Source organism: Dipodomys spectabilis, unplaced genomic scaffold, assembly GCF_019054845.1.
Source record: "Dipodomys spectabilis isolate Male_0828 unplaced genomic scaffold, ASM1905484v1 ptg000499l, whole genome shotgun sequence".
NCBI lineage: Eukaryota > Metazoa > Chordata > Mammalia > Rodentia > Heteromyidae > Dipodomys > Dipodomys spectabilis.
The window spans coordinates 2,474,754-2,501,229 of record NW_024871176.1 but is presented as its reverse complement, the minus strand read 5'-3'; the positions used below and the strand labels follow the sequence as shown (position 1 = coordinate 2,501,229).

The 26,476-nt window shown below is 48.9% G+C and overlaps 2 protein-coding genes and 1 long non-coding RNA gene across 3 annotated transcripts in view; 1 reads left to right on the top strand and 2 right to left on the bottom strand.

The window, feature by feature from the left end:
• The window catches only part of Ksr2 (kinase suppressor of ras 2), a 197,574-nt gene extending 191,553 nt beyond the window's left edge, over window positions 1-6,021 (bottom strand). The window contains exon 1 of the mRNA XM_042669592.1: window positions 5,842-6,021. Within this exon, the coding sequence (XP_042525526.1) occupies window positions 5,842-6,021 (180 nt within the window). The remainder of the gene's footprint in view (window positions 1-5,841) is intronic.
• Window positions 6,022-17,634: 11,613 nt separating this feature from the next.
• On the bottom strand, window positions 17,635-21,729 carry LOC122099062. Its single transcript, XR_006145837.1, has 3 exons — window positions 21,359-21,729; window positions 19,855-20,076; window positions 17,635-17,741 (listed from the first exon to the last, which is right to left on the bottom strand). It is a non-coding gene; the product is annotated as an uncharacterized LOC122099062 (long non-coding RNA).
• Window positions 21,730-21,962: 233 nt separating this feature from the next.
• Window positions 21,963-26,476, top strand: part of Rfc5 (replication factor C subunit 5) — a 13,104-nt gene continuing 8,590 nt past the window's right edge. Inside the window, exons 1-4 of the mRNA XM_042669557.1 lie at window positions 21,963-22,100; window positions 23,568-23,632; window positions 24,559-24,695; window positions 25,883-25,962. Of these exons, the coding sequence (XP_042525491.1) occupies window positions 22,045-22,100; window positions 23,568-23,632; window positions 24,559-24,695; window positions 25,883-25,962 (338 nt within the window). The 5' untranslated portion in view covers window positions 21,963-22,044. The remainder of the gene's footprint in view (window positions 22,101-23,567; window positions 23,633-24,558; window positions 24,696-25,882; window positions 25,963-26,476) is intronic.

Sequence of the window (26,476 nt, the reverse complement as noted above, 5' to 3'; positions counted from 1 at the left end):
CTAGCTAGCTAGCTAGCTACTCAGGAGGCCGAGATCTGAGGGTCACGGTTCAAAGCCAAGCTGGACAAGAAAGTCTGTGCAACTCTTATCTCCACTGACCTGAAGCAGAGCTGTGGCTCAAGTGGTAAAGCAATAACCTTGAGCAAAAGAAGCTCAGGGACAATGCCCAGGCCCTAAGTTCAAGCCCCAGGACCAGCACACACACACACACACACACACACACACACACACACACACACGAGAGAGAGAGAGAGAGAGAGAGAGAGAGAGAGAGAGAGAGAGAGAGAGAGAGAGATGGGGGGTTGGGTCGGGGGGTAAGTGCCTGTCTACAATGTCAGTTCCATTCAAGAAAATTCCAACTGTTCTCCCACCTGGGCCCATCCCATCCCTGTTGTACCCGCACCAACACAGAGCACCCCAAAAACATCTCCCCTCAGCCAGTGCCCCTCCCCCAAAAATGACTCCTGCAGACAAGCAAGTACAAACCAGGAACTGACACATACACTTGGGAAGCCCAGACGCGAAGAATGGTTTTTCCTTTTCTTTTGTTTTTCTTTTTCTTTTTTTTTCCACCAGTGCTGGGCCTTGAACTCAGAGGTCTGGTTGCGCTCCCTTAGCTTTTCACTCGAGGCTAGCACTCTACCACTTGAGCCATAGCACCACTTCCGGCTCCTTGGTGTTTATTTGGAGATAAGAGTCTCACAGACTGTCCTGCCTGGGTTGACTTAGAACCTCCATCTTCAGATCTCAGTCTCCTGAGCAGCTAGGATGACAGGCATGAGCCACTGGCACCCAGCTATATTATCTTTTTTTTTTTTTTTACTTGTATTCACTCCAAAACTTTTGACAGCTTCTACCTGTGTCCTCAAAGGGTCAGAATTTGGCTGATCTGACTTCCCTGTCCTGCAAGCCCAGGAGTCAGTGTTCTGGTTTCCTCTGCTATGCACATTACCTGTCAGTCTCTATTCTGAGCACATGGGTCTCGAAGATGACCCAAGAAGGTGTAATAATATGCTCTGTGGTTTGCATCTAGAGACCTGTCCCCTTTTCTGGGATCTAAACGCTTCCACTTTAAATCTCCAGCTCCCCAACCAAGGCCTCCCTCCACGATCAGCCAAATGATTCCCCTGGTGTATTTTATGGAACAAACCCTTCCTGGGGGAAAATCCTTGGGAAAGGAAAACACTGCGAGCCTCATCCTTGGAGGCACACGGTACGTGGATGGCATATTAAAGGCTCTGAGAAGGCCTGCAGGAAGAGATACCGATTTCACTCCTGTTTCACTCAACTTTTCCCCAAGTTCATTGAGCATTCACCAACCACAGAGTTTGTATCACCCTCTCCCAATTCCCCCCCCCCACACACACACACAATAGTTATTCACCACCAACATCTAGGATGGGGCCTGGAATATAACATCTGTTAAAATAAAAAAAAAAAAACATTTTTTAAGTTAACAACCCACAGAATTCCGCAGGATCGACTTTGGCAATGCCACTGAAGCGGCTGCTCTCCTCCGATGTCCCCAGGCCATCTAGGCTACGCCATATGTTGCTAACCACAACCATCTCTGTAACTGTCATTTATTTAGCACTTGCTAAATAACTTGCATGCAATTAAGTGCCAGAGCCTTCAACCTGTCATCCCTTATCATCCCTGTAACCATCATCTGAGGTAGGTAATATTCATCTATGATTATCATTTTGCCCCCAACACACACACACACACACACACACACACACACACACACACACACACACACACACACACTCAAATGAATCAAGATAGTTAAAGTGAATAGCCTGATTAGAAAAGCTAGAATTCGAAATGGCACCAATTTAACTCTAAAACTCATGACTTTTTTTTTTTTTTTGGTCAGTTGTGAGGCTTGAACTCGTGGCCCAGGTACTGTCCCTGAGCTCTTTTCCTCAAAGCTAACACTCTACCACTTTGAGTCACTGTTCTACTTCTGGTTTTCTAGTGGTTAATTGGAGATAAGTCTCATGGACTTTCCTACCCCGGCTGGCTTTGAACCGCAATACTTCTGATCTCAGCCTCCTCAGTAGCTAGGATTTCAGAGTGAGCCACTACCTCTTAATGATGACCTTTTCTTTTCCATCAAAATATCTCCTATGAACATACTGTAGCTGGCAATGCTACCCATTCACACCTTCCCTGGCACTGGCAGAATATGAATGTTGAACAGGAAAGACAACAGGTCCTCAGAAACAAATGATCGTGATGGTGTCCCCAGTTCCCCACTCCCTGACTCCCTTGCAGCTAGAGTATCATTTAACTCTGGCCAAGATGCTTATAATGAAACACGGCTGTTGAGATAGTGAAGAGGAGGTGTCCTAGGGAAGTCTTGATTGCTAGTAACCAAAAGTAAGACCCTCTCATCCATCTCCACTCTCCAAGTCCAGCTCTTCCCTGCCTGGAACACAGATGTGAAAAGCTACAAGCCCCATCTTGCAAGAGATCAACCCTGATTTTACTGGGGAGAGGAAAAAAAAATCAGAGCTAGACTGAACTAACTCTAGTAGCTCCTAACCTCTGTTACACAATAAGAGAAAAAACAAAATCATTGGCTTCAAGGCTGTTGTTGGGTTTTTAATTCCATGGAGCTGAATGCAATTCTTTTTTCTTTTTTCTTTTTTTGTCAGTCATGGGGCTTGAACTCTGGGTCTGGGCACTGTCCCTCAGCTCTTCAGCTCAAGCTGGGTACTCTACCACTTGAGCCACAGCGACACTTCCAGTTTTCTGGTGGTTTATTGGAGATAAGAGTCTCACAGGCTTTCCTGCCCAGACTAGCTTTGAACCATGATCCTCAGATCTCAGCCTCCTGAGTAGCTAGGATTACAGGCGTGAGCCACTGGAGCCCAGGTCTGAATGCAATTCTTAATGGATTCACATTAATGGTATCTCCCATCATCATCATCATTTCACAGTTAAGATTCGCCTTTCCTTCCCATACACCCAGGCCACCTCCTGAAGACAAAGTCTATGTTTTGTGGTTTTGTTTTGACAGATGCACGTGTTACTGGACATCACCTGCCATCAAGGTATTTGGGGTGGTCCATGAGTTACTAACTTCTGTGAGCAGGGAGTTTTTCTCCATTAAATGGCTGAGACATGGCATCTGTCTCCTAGTGGATCCATCTTTCCAAACATGCCCTGGGAAAACTTGCATCCAAAGCTCAAGACACGAATACAGACTCCCTAGTCCTTCTCCCAGTACTGACTGCATTTGAATCTCTAGAGTTCAGGCAGACAGTGACATTTTAATGAACACCCTTTTGATACACAAAATTTGACCACTGTTGGAGGAAAACCAAACAAACCACCTATGGATCCAAACAGGAAGTTTTGGCAGGATTGTGTGTGTGTGTGTGTGTGTGTGTGTGTGTGTGTGTGTGTGTAACCAGTACTAGGGCTTGAACTCTGGGCCAGGATGCTGTCCTTTAGCATTTTTGCTAAATGTTCTACCACTTGAGCCACTTCTCTACTTCCAGCTTTTTGGTGGTTAAATGAAGATAAGAGTCTCAGGGACTTTCCCGCCTGAGACCTTAGCCTCCTGAGTAGTTAGAATTATAGGTGTGAGCCATCAGCCATGGCTCAAGTTTGGCAGGATTTGACCTGAAATCACTAACCCCTCTTCAGTGGCTCCTCCTTTGCCCTAGAGATCCAAGAAGTCTAAATAGCTGTATTAGCTCCAGACCAATCCCTGGGCAATGTGGATAAAGTGGCTGGTATGCCCAGTGGCATGATGGGAGTAAGAGACTACAGCTATACCCCATCACCACCCTGGTTTCCAAGGAAAATCACCCTGCACATGGGAAGTGACAGAACCTAGCATCTACTACCACAATCGCCGCTGTCCAGGGAGTTACCTGAGGTCGAAGTCATGTTTGAGAGGAAGGAATAGAAAACTTCAGGAAACTTCCATGGCCATCTATAAACTAGCACTGTGGGGGGAATCCTGTCTCTGATGAAGGGATCTCAGGTGATCCTCAGAGTGTGTGTATGTGGAGGGAGAAGGAGTTGTCCTATTTCTTGAAGACATCCTCCATGCAATTCTGAATCATAAACAGTACCAGCTTTGGGACACTGTGCAGACTGAGACATGAGTAGTTTGGGCCAGTACATCTCACAATTTGTCTTCCAGCAGCCAGGTATTAGCCAAGCCTCTCTCAAGTGCTCAGAGAAGCAGTCAGTACCTGTGCCTGCCAACCTGCCCTTCTCACTCCCCCCAATATCCCCTGGCATTTATCTAATTTCATCGGGAAGATCAAGTTCCCAGATGACAGGTGCACACAGACATGCATGGGAAGGAGGGAGAAAACACAATATTAAAATTCACAAACACACACACACAAACTCCTCTTTCCAAAGGATGACATCCTATGGGTTGACATCAGCCACATTTCAAAGCAGAGAATTAAAAAAAAAAAAAAAAGGAAAGAAAGCAAGCCTGGGGAAATGAATCAGAGAGAAACACTCGCCCAGGCAGAGAGCCACGAGAGCCAGTAAGGGCTGATGAGTCCAGGCCTTGGGAGCACGCGGGCCTCAACTCCTGCGTCCCACGAACCTCTCAGCAGTGTGCTTGCCTACTTCACCTACAGGGCCATCTGCTTCACCCCCAAGTCCCACTGCCAACACCCTCAGGTAACGCCAGCTGCCAAGAGTTCCTGAATTAATCGAGCCATGTGGGCAGCAGGGCCATTTTGGGGACAGAAGATGAGCTGATTCCCTCATACATCTTAGACCACCTGAGCACCAAGAGAGTACGCAAACACCAGGCATTTTCAAAGGATGCTAAAGCTTTCCACAAACCCCAAGGGGCCTCCGCGAGAAATCATCTGTGCCATTTTCTTGGTGAGAACCTCTGCATCCACACCACCCCTCAAAAAGAAAAAGAAAAAAAAAAGAAACAACTGCTACAAACTCCTTGTCAAGTTCATTTGAAGAGAGAGAGAAAAAAATCACAACAACGCCAAAGATAACTCCTCCTCCTTCGGATCCTTCTCTCTCAAATCTCACCAAGATCCAAAAGGATTTTCCCACGCCACTTGTGCAAGCTGATCTCAGCATAATTCCTCCCTCCCCCCCCCCCCCCCGTTTCTTTTTTACACATCTTTAGGCCCTGCTGCAGCTTGCTGAACCAAATGTGATCGTATTGGAAATGGATAGCTGACTTCAGTGACATGGTTTATTTCCGTGCATCTCACTTCCCTTCCCAACATGCATTATCACTGAGAAAATAAAAAATAAAAAAAAAAAATCACAGAGCGAAAGGGAGGCTGGGAAAAGGGGGGAGGCGAAGAGGTCTACCTGTCCAGGCAGCCCCATTAGCCTGCCAGTAAAAACAAAACAAAAACAAAAAAAAAGAAGGAAAGAAAGAAAGAAAAACACCTTTTGACCACCTGCAGAATGCACGAGGTCACGTGGGCCCTCTGCAGCTCCAGAATCTCTATCCAACACACAACCCCCCCATGGCATATAAACAAACCTACAAGCAGGAGAAGGAAAAAAAAAAGCCCAACTCCCTGCTCCTGAACGCAAGCTACCAAAATAATAAAGAATAGCAATTACTACTGTTACTACCTCCTAGACAGACATCAGATGCACAGAACACCAATCCAGCCCACCTCAGTCACCCCTCCCCCGCCCCCTCGGCCCCCAACAAACAGAATCCCAGGGGAAGAGGATGGTCGGGGAGGAGGGGAAGGCAGGCAGGCAGGCAGGCTGACCCCAGCACCAGCATCACCACCACCATCACCATCATCACACACACACACACACACACACACACACACACGCCGCCAAAGCAGCAGCACCTACCTCCAGGGTCCGGATCTCTTTTTGTGTGAGGTCGTTGGAGGTAGCACACTTGGTCCTAAGCCCTTCCAGGTTAGAAATGCTCAAGTCTATCATGTTTTGGACCAGCTCGCACTGTTGTAACGCTTTTTGCAAACTCAGAGGCTGCAGCTCCTCGCCTTTTGTCATGTTTTCCTCATCCATCGCTTGCTCTGTAACCCCCCCCTTTCTCCTCCTCCCTCCTCCTCCTCCTCCTCCTCCTCCTCCTCCTCCTCCTCCTCCCAGACAGAAAAAAAAAGGGGGGGGAGGTAGGGAGCAGAGGTGGAGGGAGCGAACCCCCTCCGCCTCGCCAACCCCTGCGACTTGTCACCGATGTCTCCTGAAGAAGAAACCCAACATCTCACACGGGGCTGAGGGGGTGGGGTGGGAGGAGGGGACGGAGCCGAAATTTATTATTTTATTTTGGGGTAGCAGGCAGTCTCCATTAGCCCCCCCCCCCCCGCCCCGTCCCTGACGAGGAGCGATGGTGTTTCTTAGGAGCGAGCCAGGTGCTGTGATGCTGTTCCGAGCACTTGGGGAGGAAGGGGAGGAGGAGGAGGAGGAGGAAGAGGAGGAGGAGGAGGAGGGCAAGCAGCGCTCACTCGGCACCCGGCTCCGGGACGGACGGACAGACAGACAGACAGACAGGTTTGGCTGGCGGGCTTTTATGTCAGGAGGCGGCGGCCCGCGGGGACCGCGCATGGTCGGCGGCGCTAGCGCGGTGAGCGGCTGCGGGCGGCCCGGCGGCTCCCGCGGCGGCGGCGGCGGCGGCGGCGGCGGCGCCCACTGCGGCGGGCGGCCGCGTCCTCTGCGCGCTGCTGCGGCCGCCGCCGCGCTCCGGGGGTGACGGCGGCTGCGATCGCCCCGGCCGCGCTCCGCACCGACATCTTGCCTGTCAATCACGGGGCGGGGAGGGGGCGGGGGAGCGGGGGACCCGCGGGGCGCGGGTTGGCGGAGAGGCGCGGAGCGCGCAGCCGCCCGGCCCCGGGCGCGCGCACCTGGGGAAGGGGAGGGGGAGGAGGCGCGCGCACCTGGGGGAGGGGAGGGGGAGGAGGCGCGCGCACCTGGGGAAGGGGAGGGGGAGGAGGCGCGCGCACCTGGGGGAGGAGAGGGGAGGAGGCGCGCCCACCTGGGGGGAGGGGAGGAGAGGGGAGGAGGCGCGCGCACCTGGGGGGAGGGGAGGAGAGGGGAGGAGGCGCGCGCACCTGGGGGAGGGGAGGAGAGGGGAGGAGGCGCGCGCACCTGGGGGAGGGGAGGGGAGGGGGGAGGCGCACCTGGGGGAGGGGAGGGGAGGGGGGAGGCGCGCGCACCTGGGGGAGGGGAGGGGAGGAGGCGCGCGCACCTGGGGGGGAGGGGAGGAGAGGGGGAGGAGGCGCGCGCACCTGGGGGAGGGGAGGGGAGGGGAGGAGGCGCGCGCACCTGGGGGAGGGGAGGGGAGGGGGAGGAGGCGCGCGCACCTGGGGGGGAGGGGAGGGGAGGAGGCGCGCGCGCCTGGGGGAGGGGAGGGGGAGGCGCGCGCACCTGGGGGAGGGGAGGGGAGGGGGAGGAGGCGCGCGCACCTGCGGGGAGGGGAGGGGAGGAGGCGCGCGCACCTGGGGGAGGGGAGGGGAAGAGGAGGAGGCGCGCGCACCTGGGGGAGGGGAGGGGAGGGGAGGGGGGAGGCGCGCGCACCTGGGGGAGGGGAGGGGAGGGGAGGGGGGAGGCGCGCGCACCTGGGGGGAGGGGAGGGGGAGGAGGCGCGCGCACCTCGGGGAGATGACCGAGGCGCGCGCACCTGGAGAGGGGAGGGGGCGAGGGCGGGGTTTCCCGGGCCCGTGGCGCTGGCGTGGCCGAGCGCAGTTCCTAACGGGCGCGCAGATGGGGCGGGGGCGAGGGTCACCCCAGGCCCCCAGGCCGCCGCTCCCAGAGGTGGAGATGCGGGGAAGGAATCCCGAGCGAGGGGGCGGGGAGAGACAGATCGATGCCCTGGTGCGGGTGGACCCCCGCAGCCCCCTCCCGGCTCTCGCGAGACCCGGGCGGGCGGCGCGGCAGGTGCGCTCGGGCTGGGAGCAGGTGTGTGCGCCCTCCCGCGCGGGAGGCCGGCGTGCGCGGGGACGTGTCCTACCGGCCCTGCGGCTCTGCGACCAGCCTGCCGGCCTGGCATTTCGTTCGTTCTTGTTACTGGGATGGAGGTGGGGATCAGTCCATTGGTAAATGACTGATTTCCTGGGCCTGGGGAAGCTGGCTCCTTCCCTTGGTCTAGCCCTGGTCTGGTCCCCGTGGGCTATCGATTTCCAGAAAAAAAAAGATTTACTTTTTCTGCTCATACCATGTCCAGTTTACCTACCTAGGTCTGACTGCAGTCTTAATTTATATCAGTAAATAATGGTACCAAAATTAAAGTGTGTGTGTGTGTACTGGAGCTTGAACTCAGGGCCTGGGCCATGTCCCTTAGCTTTTTTCACTCAAGTCTGGTGCTCTACCACTTGAGTCTCGGCTCCACTTGCAGATTTTTGGTGGATAGTTGGAGATAAGAGTCCCACAGACCGGAAGTGGCGCTGTAGCTCAAGTGGTAGAGCGCTCGCCTTGAGCTGAAGAGCTGAGGGACAGCGCCCAGGCCCAGAGTTCAGGCCCCACGACGGACAAAAAAAAAAAAAAAAAAAAGAGTCTCACAGACCCTCCTTCCCCAGCTGGCTTTGAACTGCATTCCTCAGATCTCAGTCTCTGAATTCAGTACCTAGGATTGATTACACGTGTGAGCTACCAGCGCCCGGCAAGAATGGTTTTTGTGGTTTAGTTTGGGGGGAGAGAGTACATCAAAAGGAGAATATGATAAATACAGTTTTATTGGAATACCACTGCCCATTTGCTTGCTATCTGCAGTTAACTTTTGCCTTCTAACAGGAAAGCTGAGTACCTGCAACAGAGACATGTATGGCACAGGACACCTAAAAGATTTACTATCTGGCTCATTCCAGAAAAGTGTACCAACTCCTGACTAAATCTTCTGAGACCATATTCCACCCAGACCCTCTTCTAGCCGGTCTCTTCGTCACTCAGCTTCAAGTCACATCTCAGAGAAGGCCTTCCTCCTCTGGTGCCATGGAATGCACCTGTGGTCCCAGCTACTTGGGAGGCTGAGGCAGGGGGAGCCTTTGAAGCTAGGAACTTAAGGCCGACCTAGGCAACATAGTGAGAAGCCTCAAGGAGAAAAACAATATAGCAAAAGGCACCTATTACTGTCTGTGAGCAGGGCAATGAGGACGCCAAGGAACCATAGATCTGAAAAGTCAAAAGAAGCAATGGCCAGGAGCTGGTGGCTCACGCCTATAATCCTAGCTACTCAGGAGACTGAGATCTAAGGATTGTGATTCAAAGCCAGCCTGGGCAGAAAAGTCTCCATAAGACTTTATCTCCAATAAACTACTCAGAACAGGCCAGAAGTGGCACTGTGCCTCAAGTGCTAAAGCACTAGCCTTAAGCAAAAGAAGCTGAGGGGCCAGACCCTGAGTTCAAACCCCAGAATTGGCACCAAAAAGGAGGGGGGGAGAGGAGGAGAAGGAAGCAATTGTTGGCAAATTTCTTATTTTTTAGGACTATATAAGATTTTACGGCTCATGCAGGCCAACGAAGTATCTTCAAAATCTCTATTAGACTGAAGACCTGGAGCTGTGTGGAAGAACACTTTCCTAGCATTGGGCCCTGGGCAGTCCTTCTGCTGATCCTTTCAGTTAGTGTCATCTCTTAAGAACAGCATTATTTTCGGGTATTATAAATCTAGCCCCATCCTATCAGAACTTTATTCCGCATCCCCATCCCTTTCAGGCTAATGCACAGATGGCCCTGGGGCCCACAGTGGACAGGGGTGGATGCGTCCTTTCCCTCCTGCTCTCCAACTTACCTGGCTGGATATAGGAGCCTCAGAGGGCTGAGTGGAAAATGGATCCTTGGCAGAGAACAGGGAGGTAGGTACAGGGTGTCAGATGCACCCCTTTCTCCTGCCAAGCCCTTACTTGTTGGCACATGGGACACACTGAGGAGTCTTCAGAGACTCCCTTCCTCTTATATTCCCTACTCCACACCCCCCAGACTCTACCCCCACCTCTTCTGGGGTCCCCTGGCTAGAAGGCTGCCCTCTTGGTTGATTGCAGTGTGGCACAGGCCAGGCTTGCTCTACAGGGGTCATCTGGCCCCGGGGGGAACAGGCCAGGCCTGTCAAGAAACCTGCACTGGCTACGATAAGACCTTATCAGATATGGGCTAGAGGTTGATGCTTTTGGATGATCCAAGGACCAGTCTGGTCACCCCGGAACTGTATTTTACCCACTGCCCTCACTTTGGAACTAAGCCCAAGTTCTAGAGCAGCCAGAAAAGTCTCATTCCACACTTGTTGTATTAATCATGACCTGACCCCAAGCTTGCAAAACTGCATTATGTGTAAAGTTACAAACTGGGAAGTGGCAGTTTAGGAGACCATCCCTGGGGGAGTGGAAAGGGAAGGGGGAGGGTAGGAAGGAGGAAGAGGGTAGGAAGAAAAGGAAAAGGTGGAGGAAGAGGAGGAGGGGAAGGGAGAGGAGAAGAGAAAGAGGAGGGGAGGGGGAAAGAGGAAAGGAGAAAAGGAAGAGGAAGAGAAGGCTAAAAAATGATAGCTTAAAGAGTGAGCTGGGGTCATGTGGTAGAGTACCTGCCTACAAATCTCGAGTGCAAAAAAAAAGTAAATTGGATGCAATGGCTCACATCTGTAATCCCAGCAACTCGGAAGCTGGAGTTGAGGATTACAGCTCAATGGCATCACAACTAACAGGGCCTGGCAATATGTCATCACAGCTATACAGAAGACATACGTAGATCTATCTAAGCAAAAGCATGAGACACTATCCAGAAAATAAAAGTGCTAGGAGTATGTCTCAAGTGTCAAAAGAGTGCCTGGTAAACAAACACAAGGCCCTGAGTTCAAACCCCAGTACTTTCCCTATCTTCCCCTGAGAAAACTTCACCCCTGATTTCCACTGACCTAGAAGGTCTGGTTCTCAGAAGCTTATCAAGTCCTCTGACATAACTGATAGGGCCTGGCAACACAACCCCTGTTGAAAATAACACACACACACACACACACACACACACACACACACACACACACACACACACACAAACACGTCATGATGGATGGACACATAGCATTCTTACCAACCCATCAGAAAATAAAATCTGTATTGCGTTCAAATGGGACTACCCAGTTCAGAATTCCTACAAGCACTTTGCCAGTTGTGCCAGACCATCTCGGTTGCATATCAAAACCACAGAACCCCACAACCTACTCGAGACCTACCTAAGTCTGTTGGCTTCCCTCTGAATGCCTGTGTCCCAACTCCAAACCCAAATTCTGAAATCCTGACCCCCCCAAGTGATGGCCTACAGATGGAGCCTTCCGAAGGTGATTGATTTGACTGTGTAAGTGGAGTTCTCCCTAACAGTATTAACCCTAATGGTACACGTCAGGGCCAAAAAGGAGACACGTCCTATGTTGAAGGCCTGGTCCCCAAGGCAATGCTCAGAGCTGGTTCTTCCAGAGTAGACTGGATCACAAAGGCTCTGACCTCATCAATGGACCCATCCATGGATGGATTCATAACTGAATGGACTGTTGGGAGGTGGCAGAACCTGAAAAAGGTGGGGCCTGATTGGAGGAAGTGGTCAGGGTGAGAGGGGTGATCTTAGGCCTGATTGGGGGATGTGGTCAGTGGGGGTGTGTCCTTAGGTCTGATTGGAGGAAGTGGTGGTGGGGGAGTAACCTTAAGTTCTGATTGGAGGAAATGTTCAGTGGGGGCTGTGCCTTTGAAAGCTTTATCTTGTTCCTACCTCTTCCCTTCTCTGCCTGTCTGCCTCCTGGCTGCCATGTGGTGAATGGCTTTCCTCCACCATGCCATTCTGCCATGATATTCTGCGCACCACAGGGCCAGGATCAACGAAGTCAAGTGAACATTGACTGAAATCGGAATCCAAATGAATCTTTCTTCCTTTAGGTTGCTTGTCTCAGCTATTTTATCACAGCAACAAAAGTTACTGGATATAAGTATACTCAGTGTCCTTGTTTCTGGTAGAACTCCCATTAGGGTTGCCACTGCAGGAGGTCCAGCTTTCAGCCTTGATCAGAGCTGATGGGATTTCTCATTTACGCACAATGTAGGGAAATTTAGGGACATAAGTGACAGCTTTTTGTCATCACAGTTAATCAACTTATAAATAAGTCACTCTTGATGACAGATTCACCTGCAACTGGAATCACAATTAATTTTTTAATTAAAAAAATTTTATTCAGGGGCTGGGAATGTGGCTTAGTTGTAGAATGCTTTCCTAGCATGCATGAGGCCCCGGATTCAATTCCTTGGTACCGCATACACAGAAAATAAATGAAATTTTTAAAAATGCTAGTCAATGGAATAATATTTAATGGAATTTTCAGGTTATTCCCTTTCCATTATTCTCAATTATCACCCTCCCATCCCTACCCTCACGTTACAGCTTAAAAAAACAAACAAGCAAAAAACAAACACACCTTAGCAGGCACTGGTGGCTTACACCTGTAAGGCTAGCTTTTCAGGAGGCTGAGATTTGAGGGTCTGGGTTCTAAGCCTGCTCAGATAGACAAATCTGAGATACTTTTATTTCCAATTAACCAACAAAAGGCCAGAAGTGATGTAACTCAAGGAATAGAGTGCCAGCCTTGAGCTAAAATGCCAAGCAAGAGTGCAGGGCCCTGAGCTCTAGCCCCAGTACTAAACAGATACAAAATAAATAAGCTTAAACTGGATTCTCCTAGTTTCTAGGATCCAATAGATCACCTTTCAGTTGGGACATCTGTGTATATTTTCCCCCTGATGGTCAATCAAGAGTGTTAAGGAGACAGGACAAAAGAAAATTGTTTTCTAGTTTCTCATAACACTGTACTTCGGACTTTGGAATAAGTTTCTAATTCTAATTGTTTCAAAATAAACACGATCTTTTTTGTGTGTGAAATTTATCACAGCAAGATCTCCCCATTCAGTGTTCCCCAGTGCTCAGTCATTCCCAGATGGATGGATCTGAAGTCTATAGGTAAGGAATGGAGTTCTGTCACTACCCAAACACAGCAGCCACCGCAAGGCATTTGGGATCTTGCAATAAAAAACATTTCACCAAGCCTGGCACCAGTGGCTCGTGCCTGTAATCCTAGTTACTAAGGAGGCAGAGATCTGAGGATCGTGGTTCAAAGCCAGCCTAGGCAAGAAAGTCCAAGAGACACTTATCTCCAGTGAACCACCAGAAAACCAGAAGTGACACTGTGGCTCAAAGTGGTAGAGCTCAGGAGCATTGTCCAGGCCCAGAGTTCCAGCCCCATAACCATCACCAATAACAAGAAAACATTTCCCCAGCAAGCCCTTTTATGTGTTCACTCTGCAAGATTCCTCCATGAGACTTTCAGATCACCTGAGCCACAGAAGGAAATTATGAAGTTGTATCAAAACAAGGAACTTAATTCAAATGTAGCATTAAGAAAGTATTTTTAATTAATTGGCACAAACTGAGGATATCCTGCAGTTAACAGGCCAATGGTGGTTGACATTTGCTGAACTATGACACACTGAATAAATTGGTTTTTGTCCAACATGCTTAAATTAAGAAGAAAAAATTCAGAGGGTATAAAATCATTTACTCCTGTGTGACTTGGGAAAGTAGATACCCCTTTAAGAAAGAAATGTACTTTTGTTAAACGTTATTGTTTTTATTTTATTTTATTGTTCATTTGTGTGTGTGTGTGTGTGTGTGTGTGTGTGTGTGTGTTGGTAGTACCAAGGTTTAAACTCAGGGCCTGACACTTGCCAGGTAGTCACTCTTTACCACTTGAGCCATACCTCCTTTTTACCTAAAGCTGGTATAGGCAAATCTTCCTACCTGTTCCTCCCTTGTAGATGGAATTACAGGTGTGTATTACCATGACATATTTGGTAAAATGAGTTCTCATTTTTTACCCAGGCTGGTCTTAAACCACTGTCGCCCTGATCTCTTGAGTAGCTGAGATTGTAGTATGTGCTACTGCTTCTAGCTCTAAAATCTATAAATGACCTTCAAATTTCAGGACTTTTTTCAAGATACTGTTGTTTAGCCTTCATCTTCATGAACATACCAGGAGTTCTAACTTTCTACAGAGCTGTCAGCTCTCTTCAGTTTGGAGCAATAATTCAATGAAGGTACTTCACTTTTGTTTTTGGTCAGTCATGGGGCTTGAACTGTGAGCCTGAACCCTTTTCCTGAGCTCTTCAACTCGAGGCTAGTGTTCTACCACTTGAGCCACAGCATCAGTTTCTGTTTCCTGGTGGCTTTCTTGCCCGGGTTGGCTTTAACTGTGATCCTCAGATCTCTGCTTCTTGAGTAGCTAGGATTACAGGCATGAACCACCAGTAGCTAGGATTACAGGCATGAACCACCAGAGCCTGGCTGGTACTTCACTTTTAAAAGTAAAAATTAAATAAATAAGAGGAAGTGTACTCATTACCTCACTCATGTAACTGTAACCCTCTGTATAGTATCTTTACAATAAAAAAATTAAATAAAAAAGCTTTTTAGCTAAAGTCAATTTTTAAATCTATTTTGATTGTCTCTATTTGAAACATATAGTATCTTCAGGTTTAAAAGCTTTTGTATTGACTTGGAACTCTCTTCAGTTTCTGGTACTTAACACTCTTCCTCTGATTTTCAATGTTTCATGGATTTAAAACATACATTAAAAAAACACACAGCTGTTGAACTTGGGCTAAATGCTTTGAGAGGAGATTAAGGGGAGTTGAGGATGGGGCAAATGCTATAAATAGCATTTCTTTAGGATTTATCTACTGTATAATAAAGTGTTGTGTAACTCTGCCATGCATAATAAATAATGATAGTAATTTGCAATTTCTTATTAACATGCATCTATTGTTTTTTTTGCTCATATTAAGGGCTACTTCTTCCTCCCTCACACCCCCAGGGGCTCTGGTGTGTTGCTGGTACAGCCTGATCTTGTGCACAGACTTGCAAAGATACACACTCGCCCCCTTTATCACCTCACAGTTTCAATCTTACCAACCCAAAAGCAGTGTTCTAAAATCCTGAAGAGGTGGCTCACACCTGTCATCCCAGAATCATTCAAAGCCAGTCTAGGCAGGAAAGTCTGTGAGACTAGCTCCAATAAACTATTCAGGAAAGTCCAAAAGTGGTGCTGTGGCTCAAGTGGTAGAGTGCTAGCCTTGAGAACAAAAGCTCAGGGACAGCACCCAGGTCCCGAGTTCAAGCTCCAGGACTGGCAAGAAAATAATAAAATATAAAACACCAAAGAGAGCCTTAGTAACTTCTCTACCTTCTCTTTGCTTCCCTGAATCACAAGGAGCACAGTGATTCCAACCCAGAGAAACTCTATTGGACTCAAAGTGGAAGCAATGATTCCCAAAGAAGAAATAGCTTTAAAATTTTACCAACCTGGAGACCCTACAGCATAAAGTATATAAGAAGTAAGTGTGACTTGGTTTCTCCTGAAAGACTCATCACAAGAAACTAAGGGGGATTCCTGTCTCCATCAAGCAGTTAAGCCTTAGAATTATGGGGTGCTGGGTTTGTGTACCCCAGGGCAGCTGGAAGGCTTGGAGCCTTTGGAACTTAAAGAGTTGAATTGTTCAAAGGCCAGACACTGAGAGGGAAGGAGGTGGGGGTTATCCTGAAGAATCTCACGGGAGGGGGTAACAATGCTCCATAGGAAGTGTACTCATTACCTTACTCATGTAACTGTAACCCCTCTACAGAATCTTTACAATAAAAAATATAGTTTAAAAAAATCTCACAGTGGGATGCAGGAGAGCAGTGAAGGGCAGGACAGTGAGACACACACACATTGCTGGCACCAGGACTGAAACCACACAGCAGCTGCCCGCAGACGCGCGACAGTAAAGCCTGCTCTGGCATGCTCCCGGCCCCGGACCTCTCTTTCGGCAGGCAGCAGAGAGACCACACTCCATCTACATATAACTCTTTCCTTTTATTGGGGGGAGGGGGAGGGAATATGTAGAAAGACTTCAGAAAAGCAGCTCAGATAAGCCTAATTCCCGGATTCCGTGGCACCCCAGGAAAGGGCAAAAGTGCTGGGTGGCAGCGAAGTTGTACATAGAGAGAAGCAAGAGCATCACCAACGGAGCCACCAAGAGTTGGCACGAATGTGCCAGCAAGCTTTGCATGACTACAACAAGATGCCTGAGGCAATCAGCTGAAGAGGAGGAAGGGGAGGAAGGGGAGGAAGGGGAGTTTGGTCCATGGGGAGTTGACCCTATTGCTTTGGGACCTGTGGTGAGGCTATAAGAAAGAGAGCAGAAAAGACCAACTTCAACAGACCAACAGGTTTTATTTGGGAAGGGCAACCGAGTCTCCAGCCCAGCTGGAGAAAATGGCGAGACAACTAGAATCTCATTTTATTAGGCAGAAAAGGGGAGTGGAGTTGTGAAGGGGAGCAATCTTGAATCATAGGGAAGGAGATTTAAATGCGCCTAGATGATGGATACCCATCACCCATGGCCAATCCAAGACCCCCTTGAAAGTGACAACTATGACCTAACTTCCTCCCACCAGGCCCCGCCTTCCGAAGGGTTCTACCATCTCCTTTGATCACCAAGCTGGAGATGGAGCCTGTCACACACAAATCTTGAGGGGAACATTCCAGGTCCGAATGACAGCAACTTACAAAAGCATCTTTTCCAGCCCTGAAGGCAGAGGCTCTTCTCTGCATTTCTGGACTACACGTCTTACAATGGGGATCCTTGGCTGCCACCCCCCACTCTTCCCCGCCCACACGAGTGTTAGGTAGCAAATTTCCAATCTCAGACTCAGAATCAGAGTCAAAGATTAATACATACACTGTCATAAATTTTTTATTTAGTCAACAAGCCGGGCACCAGGGTCGAGGCCTATAATCCTAGCCATTCAGGAGCCTGAGATCTGAGAATCATGGTTTGAAGCCAGTCTGGGCAGAGAAGTTTGTGAGACTCTTATCTCCAATTAATCAGCAAAAAGCAGAAGTGGAAGTATGGCTCAAGTGGTAGAGAACCAACCATGCACAGGACAAAAAAAAAAAAGCTAAGCAAGAGTATCAGGCCCCTGAATTCAAGCCCCAGAACCTACACACAATCAACACACATTTAAGGAACAGTGGATGAAGGCCCTGGGCTCTGATGTGGGAGACTCCAACAAGAGATCGTTGTTTGGGGAGAAGGGTCTGAGGACTTGCCATCTCATGATGCCATTGCCACCAAAACAATGACCTTTGTCCCAATTGTCCTTTGGGTGTTTGGAGGAAGACCAGTTTGATGTTCTTCCTCTGGCATCGGCCAAAGGTAAGGCTCACATCCATCCGCACCTCAGATCAAGTCTTTAAAATAAACAACAGTGGTCAGTGCCGCGGCGAAAGTCACAGTCGACCATGATAAAATGCAGGACTCCCTTCCCAGCCGCCAATTTGGAAAGCAAATACTATTTGTTGGTAATTTCGTTTGTAATTTTGGATCCTGGCATCTCCAGGACCTGACGTTTTATTAAAGCATTTCAAATCTGGTTGTGGTTATATAAGAAGTGTCTGGGCCTGTGTTCTCTGATGTCTCTGTTCACATGGTGATGCCAGCCTGGCTCACCCCCTCCCCCAGGGTTAACCCCAGGATGGAGGCCCGGAGGCAGGAGTAATCCCATCTCTACCTGCCGGGGAGAAATCACTTGGAGGAGCCTTGTAGTGGTTTGTTTGGCCAGGATAGTGATTTTTATTTGCTTTTAAGTGTTAACATACAGGAATCTTGTGGGGAAAACCCCAAATTCTGGTCAGGAGATCTGCCAACAGCCATGTTCCTTGTGGCGGAATGCTGTCAGATAGAAATAAGCAAGAAGATTATTGACCAGGATGTTGCTTTCCAGGTACACACGTGAGCAGTTGTTAAATAAAATGTATGAGCGTGGGGAGGTTCTTTGTTGTGGACTTAGCACTTGAACTAGACCCAAGTAGACCAGACCAAACCAGAAGGAAGTCACTTGTGGTAGGTGATGGAAAATAGACCAGCTTTCCAAAACAAAGCGGCCAGGAACAACCAAGCTAACCCTGTGCGCTGACCCAGGTGAGGTGTGGGGAATTCCACTCACAGTGCCAGGGGCGGCAAGTCTAAGGTCGAGAACATCATGGGCAAACAGGAGGCCAGAAAAGGTCGAGCATGGAGTTTGCTCTTCATCTTGAAGGAGCAGCACAGCACCCCTAATGACCTCATGACCTTGAACTAAGCCCCACCACTTCACAGTTCCATCACCTCCCAAACTCTATCACTGATGGCCACGCTTCCAACCTCTAGCCCTGTTGGACCTCACTCAACCACTCGAACCATGGCCCTCTCAAAGAAAGGAGTTTCAAAGCATCCATCTGCCTTTGTCTCTGCTTTCTTGTGCCTTTTCAGCTTAGGAAGCCAATTCTGCTGCTCAGCTCACTGGAAGGTCCTTCATGAATTGCTTGATAAAAGCCAATGTAGAGGGCAAACATGATGGCTCATACCTATAATCCCAGCCACATGGGATGTAGAAATAGGATCAGGATTTGAGGCCATGCTAGGCAAAAGCAATAAAACTTATAAAAGACCTCCATCTCAGCCAACAAGAGACACATCATGGTTCACGCCAGCTACTGAGAGGTAGAGACAGGAGGGTCCAGGTCTATGGCTGGCAACATTTTTTTTTAGCTCCTATCTGAAAAATAAAACCTAAAGGAGTGGGGTGGCTCAAGTGGTAGAGCACCTAACGAGCATAAGGCCCTAGAGTTCAAATCCTATACCTTCAAAAAAGAAAAAAAGCCAACTAGAAAGTAGGAGTGTTACCTCAAGTGGTAGAGCACCAGCCTTGAGCAAAACAAGGCAAGTGAGAATGGAAAGCCCAGAGTTTAAGCCCCAGTACTGGCACAAAAATAAGTAGCCACGCTGGGAAGGTGGCTCTGTGGTAGAGCACTTGCCTTGCATGCATGAGGACCTGGGTTCAATTCCTGAGCACCACATAAGTAGGAAAAAAAAGCCAGAAGTAGCGCTGTGGCTCAAGTGGGGTAGAGCGCTAGCCTTGAGCTGAAGAGCTGAGGGACAGCGCCCAGGCCCAGAGTTCGGCCCACAACTGGACCCCCCCCACCACCTCCAAAAAAAAGAAATAAGTAGCCAACTAAATTGTGAAACCCAATTTGTAGAACTTTCATGTTTTTGACGGAACCCTTTTCTTTTTTTTGGTCGTGGGGCTTGAACTCTGGGCCAGGGAGCTGTCCCTCAGCTCTTCAGCTCTAGGCGAACACTCTACCATTTGAGCCACGGTGCCACTTCTGGTTTTCTGGTGGCTTATTGGAGATAAGAGTTTCACGGACTTTCCTGCCCGGGCTGGCTTTGAACCATGATCCTCAGATCTCAGCCTCCTGAATAGCTAGGATTACAGGCATGAGCTACTGGTGCCCGGCTGTGAAACTCTTATTTCCAATAAAAAGTACCAACCAACCAGAAAGTGGAGCTGTGACTCAAGCGTTGAGCAGTAGTTCAGGGACAGTGCCCAGGCTCTGAGTTCAAGCCCTAGGACCAGTATACACACACAAACACACACACACACACACACACACACACACACACAATGTTTGGGCCATGGTAACCATCTAATAAAAAGAAGCTTCTATCATTTATTCACTCAACAAACATTCAGTGAGTGCTTCCTTGGAACCAATCTGTGTTCCAGACCTGAGGAGTGCAGTGTTGAGTTAGAAATGCTTGTCCAGTCACTGAACTTACCATCTATGGAGGGAGGTAGTGCATGATGGATGACATCATCAATGTAGACTATGATGTCCCAGAAATGAATTCTGTATGCCACATCAACTAGTCCTAGTATATGAGCTACACACACACCCTTCCTGGCAAGGTCCCAAGAGATTGTTGAGAGAGCGACAGACAGACAAAGAGAGAGGAGACTTACTGGTGGCGGTGTAGTCCTGCATGGCTTCAAAACCAGTGGATCCCCGCAATTTGGGCCAGAAAGAGGGGGTTTATTTTGGGGTGAAAACAAGAGCAAGTTCATCCTGGCTGGAATGTATCTGGTGTACCTCCACCTCAGAGACATCTCTGGAGCCATCCCTGGGTCTAACTGCAAAGCCCCACGGGGGACGCTGGTTTCATCTTTTTATGACTTGCTGGGAAACTGGGCAAGAAAAACCATTATAGGTTACTCAGGGCATGTGACAGTGGCTATTAATCATAGCTGCAGTCATGTCAAGTTACACTCATATAAAACTACCCCTTTGATGCCCATACTGGGTATTATGATGCAAACCTGTTCCGGTTTTGTTTGAATCTCCTGATTTAAGGTGTCAACAGCATCATGTTGGAAGGCAAAAGGATCCTTAGCAAATTACCTCTTATGATGGTGGCTGGTTAAAGCCCAGGATTATGGTAGAGCCTCATGAGTTAATCCTTTCGGTTTAACTTGAGTTGAAGAAGATATGAAGCAAGGAAAAACTGGGTGAGAACATGCTAGAAGGGGGAAAGTAAAGTAGAATGTGGTAGGTGCTTTACACATTCCTGTGTTCAAATACTCACCGCTATCTTCCAGGAGATCATGGTGGTATATTTTGTGGGGTGGGGATCAAACATAGGGCCTCACCCTAGTGAATGAACATTGTGGAGAAGCAACCTATGCAGAATGGAGTGGCAGCTAACGATCTCAACACCCTGGGTTCAATTTGGCCCACAGAGAAAGTAGAGTAGGGATATTAGCATATCAACCCCATTTGATCCCCTGCTTTGGGCTCCCAGGCAGAAGTTAGGGGACAGGTAACATCACTCATTTGGCCCTCTGTCCTATTCTGTTCCTAGAGCAGGTGACACCCTCAAGATGGGATGCAAAGAACATGTCTGTCTCCCAGTTATACTGCTTTGTCACCTCCTAGTATTTTTGTCGTATCATGTTTATGTTGTGTGATACTGGGGACTGAACTCTTGGCTCCTAGAGCTTGGCCCAGGTCCCATTCTGTTCTTTAAAAACCAAAACAAGCTGAGTTACCCTGAGTGCTGGTGGCTCCTGCCCATAATCCTAGCGACTCAGGAGGCTGAGAGCAGAGGATCACAGTTCAAAGCCAACCTTAGGCAGGAAAGACTTCTCCCTCCAATTAACTACCAGAAAACCAGAAGTGGTGCTGTGGCTCAAAGTGGTAGAGCACTAGCCTTAGGTGGAAAAGCTCAGGGGCAGCACCGAGGCCCTGAGTTCAAGCTCCACAACCAACTAAAAACCCAAACAAACAAAAATGAACCTGAATTTTTCTATGGATGTGATCGACTATCATTGCTGGAAAATGCAGACTCGACCCTGCCCTAACAACAACAACAACGACAAAGTGGTGGAAAACTCCCCTCAGCTTAGGAGAACACACTTAAAACTTGAATCCCGATTCTCAGCATCTCAGATCATGGAGACCCTGTCATACCTATGAATTCTGCCTGTCCAGTGTACACGGATGAACTCCATTGGACGTTTGTTGTTGTTTTTCTGCAGTGGTTTTCTGGAGATTGGTCTTTGTTGTGGCTGTTGCCCAGGCCTGCCAGGATCCCTCTTCAGAACCGGGGCACCGGCGTGCCCAGCCTGTCGGTGACGGTGTGGCAGCGGGGGTGCTGGGACTCCGCCCCGGGCCTCTCACTCCCCAGCCACAGCCCCCGGCGGCGCACGACTGGGTCCTCTCATTCTGGAAGCTTCTGTTCCCTCGCACGCGAGCGAGCGTCAGAAACTTGGAGATGGCCTTCATTTGCCAGGCTGACTGGCGGCGGCCCGGCCTGTCGCAGAGAGATCGACAGAGCAGGCCATGGTGGTGGGGGGGGGGGGAGGGAGGGAGGGAGGGCCAGGGAGGGAGGGAGAGGGAGGATAGCAGCTTGCCGCTTCCGGTAACTTAGCAACCGGCGCCTTGGCAACGGACAGGGGGCGGGACCAAGGGAGGAAGCCGGAAGCAGGCAGCCGTCTCGCGAGAGTCGGGTACCCGCGCACGTACGCTAAGGACCAGGTAGACGAGGTCTCGCGAGAGCTGGGTTCGCGCGCGTACTCGTAGTCGGAGGCTGGCCGGGGTCTGCTCGCGTTCAGGTTCCTGTACAGGTGATCCCGGGTCACCTTGCTCTTCCTGCCATGGAGCAGCAGCCGCAGCAGCCGCCGCCCGCTGTAAAGATCAGGAACCTGCCCTGGTAGGAAGGAGCATGGCGTCCGCGACACGAGGCCCTGCCCGGCCTCTCCGACGTCCCCGGGTTGAGGACAGAGGGAGGGCTGCGACCCCGCGAGCCATCTAGATGTGCCTCGACGCCCCCAGGATCACCAGCCCCCCCACCCCCCGTTCCCTTCTTGCCAGCGCTCCTCCACGCCCGGCTGATGGAAAGGCGCAGCTGGACACCTTGCATTGGCCTCGCCCAAGCGCCCGCTCCCCTCCCGCATGCTTCCCTCCTTCCCTCTCCCCGCTTCTGTGAGACCTCAGGTCAAATCTGGGCCTGTGCAGTAGCTACTTTATCATCCGTCTTTGTTGATCAGCTTTCTAACTAACGAGCAGGCCTTCTTGTTTCCATGATGGATCCTTACAAAAAGACCCTGGGAGGCGGTTACTCGTAGTATTTGGATTTTACAACACGGAGAAACTGCATCTTAGCTTAACTAACTGGCAGAGCTAGAACACGGGCTTGGATTTGAACCCAGATAACTTCAGCTCGTGTCTGTCCTCAACTGTCTTGAATGCAAATAGGTCATAGTGAATAGCCGTTGATGGAGTCTGGCTTGGTTTAGAACTGCCAGGTTCCTACTTGATACTGTTACATTTGTTTTAATTGGAAGAGGCCGTTCAGTGGCGTTGAGGACGCTCAGAATATGCTGTACAGTCATCCCACTGTCTAGTTCCAAAATTCTTCATCATCTTAGATGGAAAGCCTATCATCACTGGCTCATCCATTCCCAGCAACAACTGATTACTATGTATGGATAAGTAGAGTCATGCCAAATGTGGCTTTGTGTGTGGCTTCTTTTGCTTAGCATCCTGTTGTCAAGGTTCATCTACATTGTAGCTTGGAGCAGATCTTTGTTCTCTTGTTTTTGAGGCAGGATCACTTGTGTGACCCAGGCTAATCTTGAACTCCTGAATCCCCTGAGGCCTCAGTGTCCCATGTGCTGTGCTTATAGGCATGTATCACTATGCCTGTTTTCTTCATCCCTTTTATGGTCAGATCGCACTGCATTACAGTCATAGATGGTATTTTACTATCCATTCCTTTCCAATAGGTATTTGAGTTTGAATTCACTTTTAAATTCAAGTATCAAGTGTTCATCCAGATCAGGATAATGGACAGCTAGAGAGATGAGGTTAGGGCTGGTTTCGTTGCTATTGATATTTAGAGTCAGTTGGGGGAGGGGGGCACAAGGCAACTGGCCTATGTGGCCTATGTATTGTAGGATACACCTACCCACAAAGTACCCATAGCATCTCCCCAGCCACCTAGTTTAACAACAATGTCTCAAGATTGCACCGAATGCTCCAGGCTGGGGAAGATGGATCCAGGTTCAAACTTGAAGGCTTTGTTTCTCTTCTTTGAAATAGGCTGTGAAAGGATTCTTTTTATAGCTAACAAAAATATTCTTGCATTTTTTATATAACATCCTAAACTGTGTTTCAGGGTTGAGAAATACCGACCACAGACACTGAATGATCTCATTTCTCATCAGGACATTTTGAGTACCAGTAAGTATTATTGTCATCTCTTTTGAACGATCTGTCTCTGCTGCGTAATAACTTGAAAGAATCTGACCAAGTGTTGTAGAAGGTGGCTTTAAGAGTTTTCATTCCTGCCTGGCACTGCTGGCTCAAGCCTGTAATCCTAGCTACTCAGGAGGCTAAGATCTAAGGATCTCAGTTCAAAGCCAGCCTGGGCAGGAAGGTCTGTGAAACTCTTATCTCCAATTAACCACCAGAAAACTGGAAGTGGCTCAAATAGTAGAGTGAGTGCTTCCCTTGAGCTGAAGAGCTCAGGGACAGCGCCCAGGCCGAGATCAAGCAAGACTCGTAACCGACCAACAACAACAAAAAAAAATAGAAAAGAGTTTTCATTCCTGACTGGTCATGGTGGTCCATACCTGTCATCCCAGCTGCCTTAGGATACAGATGTAGGAGTATCAGCCAGGACAAAAGCACAATCTAAAAAGCAAAAAAGAAAATAAAAAAATTGAGGCTATGACTTAATTGATATAGCACCTGTCTACTACAAATCCCAGTACTACAAAACAAAGTTCTGTTTTGTTTGCTGGTCCTGGGCCTTAACCTCAGGACCTGGGCTCTGTCCCCGAGCCTCTATGTGCTCAAGGCTAGTGCTCTACCACTTGAGCCATAGTGCCACATCCGGCTTCTTAAAAGTAGTTTGTTGGAAATGAGTGTAACGGACTTTCCTGCTTGAGCTGTCTTTGAACCGTGATCCTCAGATCTCAGCCTCCTAAGTAGCCAGGATTACAGGCCTGAGCCACCGGCACCCAGCCACAAAGGAAGTTTTGACTCTGGCAGGTGTGTGGTTGGCACTTACATAGGGCTGAAGTGCATTCAGCCCAGGTCAAGGGCTCACTTTGAATGTGTGACTCCTGAAGACTAGTGCTGTTGTTTTTCCTCCCTGTCCTCAGTTCAGAAATTTATCAGTGAGGATCGCCTGCCACACCTACTTCTTTACGGCCCGCCAGGGACAGGAAAAACATCCACCATCCTCGCCTGTGCTAAGCAGCTATACAAAGATAAAGAATTCAACTCCATGGTCTTAGAGGTGAGTAGGATTATTCTCATTCAGCAAATAAGTAAGGAAGACTGTGGTTCAGGGCCAGTTGTGGCCAAAAAAAAACCTGGGCATGGTGGCATGCTCCTGGTATTCCAGATACTTGGGAATGCAAGTAGGAGGATCACAGTTCAGGGCAGCCCAGGGAAAAAGTGAGAACCTATCTGGTTCTACTAAGTGCCAAGCCCAGAGTTCAAACCCCAATACTGCAAAACAATAAAAACAATTCCCATAATCTAAATATTGTCTATTACAAGAAAAATATTTGAGTTACTGTTTCTTTTGTTGTTGTTGTTGGTCGTGGGGCTTGAATTCTAGGCTTGGGTGCTGTCCCTGCGTTCTTCAGCTCAAGGCAAGTGCTCTACCACTTAAGCCACAGCGCCACTTCCAGTTTTCCAGTGGTTTATTGGAGATAAGAGTCCCATGGACTTTCCTGCCCGGGCTGGCTTTGAACCATGATTCTCAGATCTCAGCCTCCTGAGTAGCTAGGATTACAGGCGTGAGCCACCAGTGCCCAGCTTTGAGTTACTCTTTAGGTGTAGGTGTCAGAACCTTGCCACTCCCATCTTTGTACTGTCTTGGGTGAATTCAGAATGTGATAAACCTCTTGAGGATTTTGATAACTAATTAAACATAGCATTGTCTTAGCAAGGCACTGGGGGTCCATGCCTATAATCCTGGCTACTCAGGAGGCTGAGATCTGAGGATCATGGTATGAAGTCAGCCTGAGCAGCACAGTCCATGAGACTCTTATCTCCAATAAACTACCAAAACCCAGAAGTAGAACTGTGATTCAAGTGGTAGAGGACCTAGCCTTGAGCACCAAGAAGCTCAGGGATAGTTCTGAGGCCCTGAGTTTGAGCCCAAGACCAGCAAAGAAACAAAACAAACATCACAAAACACCATAGCATTGTCTTGCTCAGGACAGAGGTCTTTTGGAAGGGATCATCCTTGAATTCCCAAGTTTGTGTGGAGACGTCCTCAAGAGAAGGGAAATAGCCATTTGCCTTGCAGATGTAATGGAATGTTTAGGGACTTCTGGGTGCTTTGTTTTTCTAATGCTTATCTCTTAGCTGCTGTTAGCCCTGGAGAAGTAGTTGGCAGAGATATATTGAAACCAGAATTCATAGGTAGCAAAGTATATGGTTTTCATGATGGCATCTTTCTCCTATGTGTAGCTGAATGCTTCTGACGACCGAGGCATAGATATCGTGCGGGGACCAATCCTGAGCTTTGCCAGCACCAGGACAATATTTAAGTAAGAATGATTTGTATAATTTCTCAGAGACCTGATAGATAAGATGGTACCGCTTTTGAATCCTCCCCATTGGTAAAACAAGCTATGGAAAGATAAAATTCAAAGAAGGTGGTGAGCAATGTTACAACAGGCCAGGCTCGGTAGCTTCCACCTGTAATTGCAGCTGCTTGGGAGGCAGAAATCAGGGGACTGCGCTTCCACTACAGCCTGGGAATAAAAGTTAGAATCCTCTTATCAGTAGCTGCCTACTACAGGGGAAGCACAATGTGACATTCATAAAAACTGGCTGCATTGACCTTTAAAAAGACAGTGTCAGAACAGTGGTTTAAATAAAAAGGAAAAAAGGTGGTCTGGTGCTGTGATGTAAGGATTGTGGTTCAAAGCCAGCCTGGACAGGAAAGTTCATGAGACTACTAACGAGCCATGGCTCAAGGAGTAGAGCACTAGTCTTGAGCAAAAAAAGCTAAAGGATAGTGCCCAGGTCCTGAGATCAAGCCCCAGGAACAGCACTAAA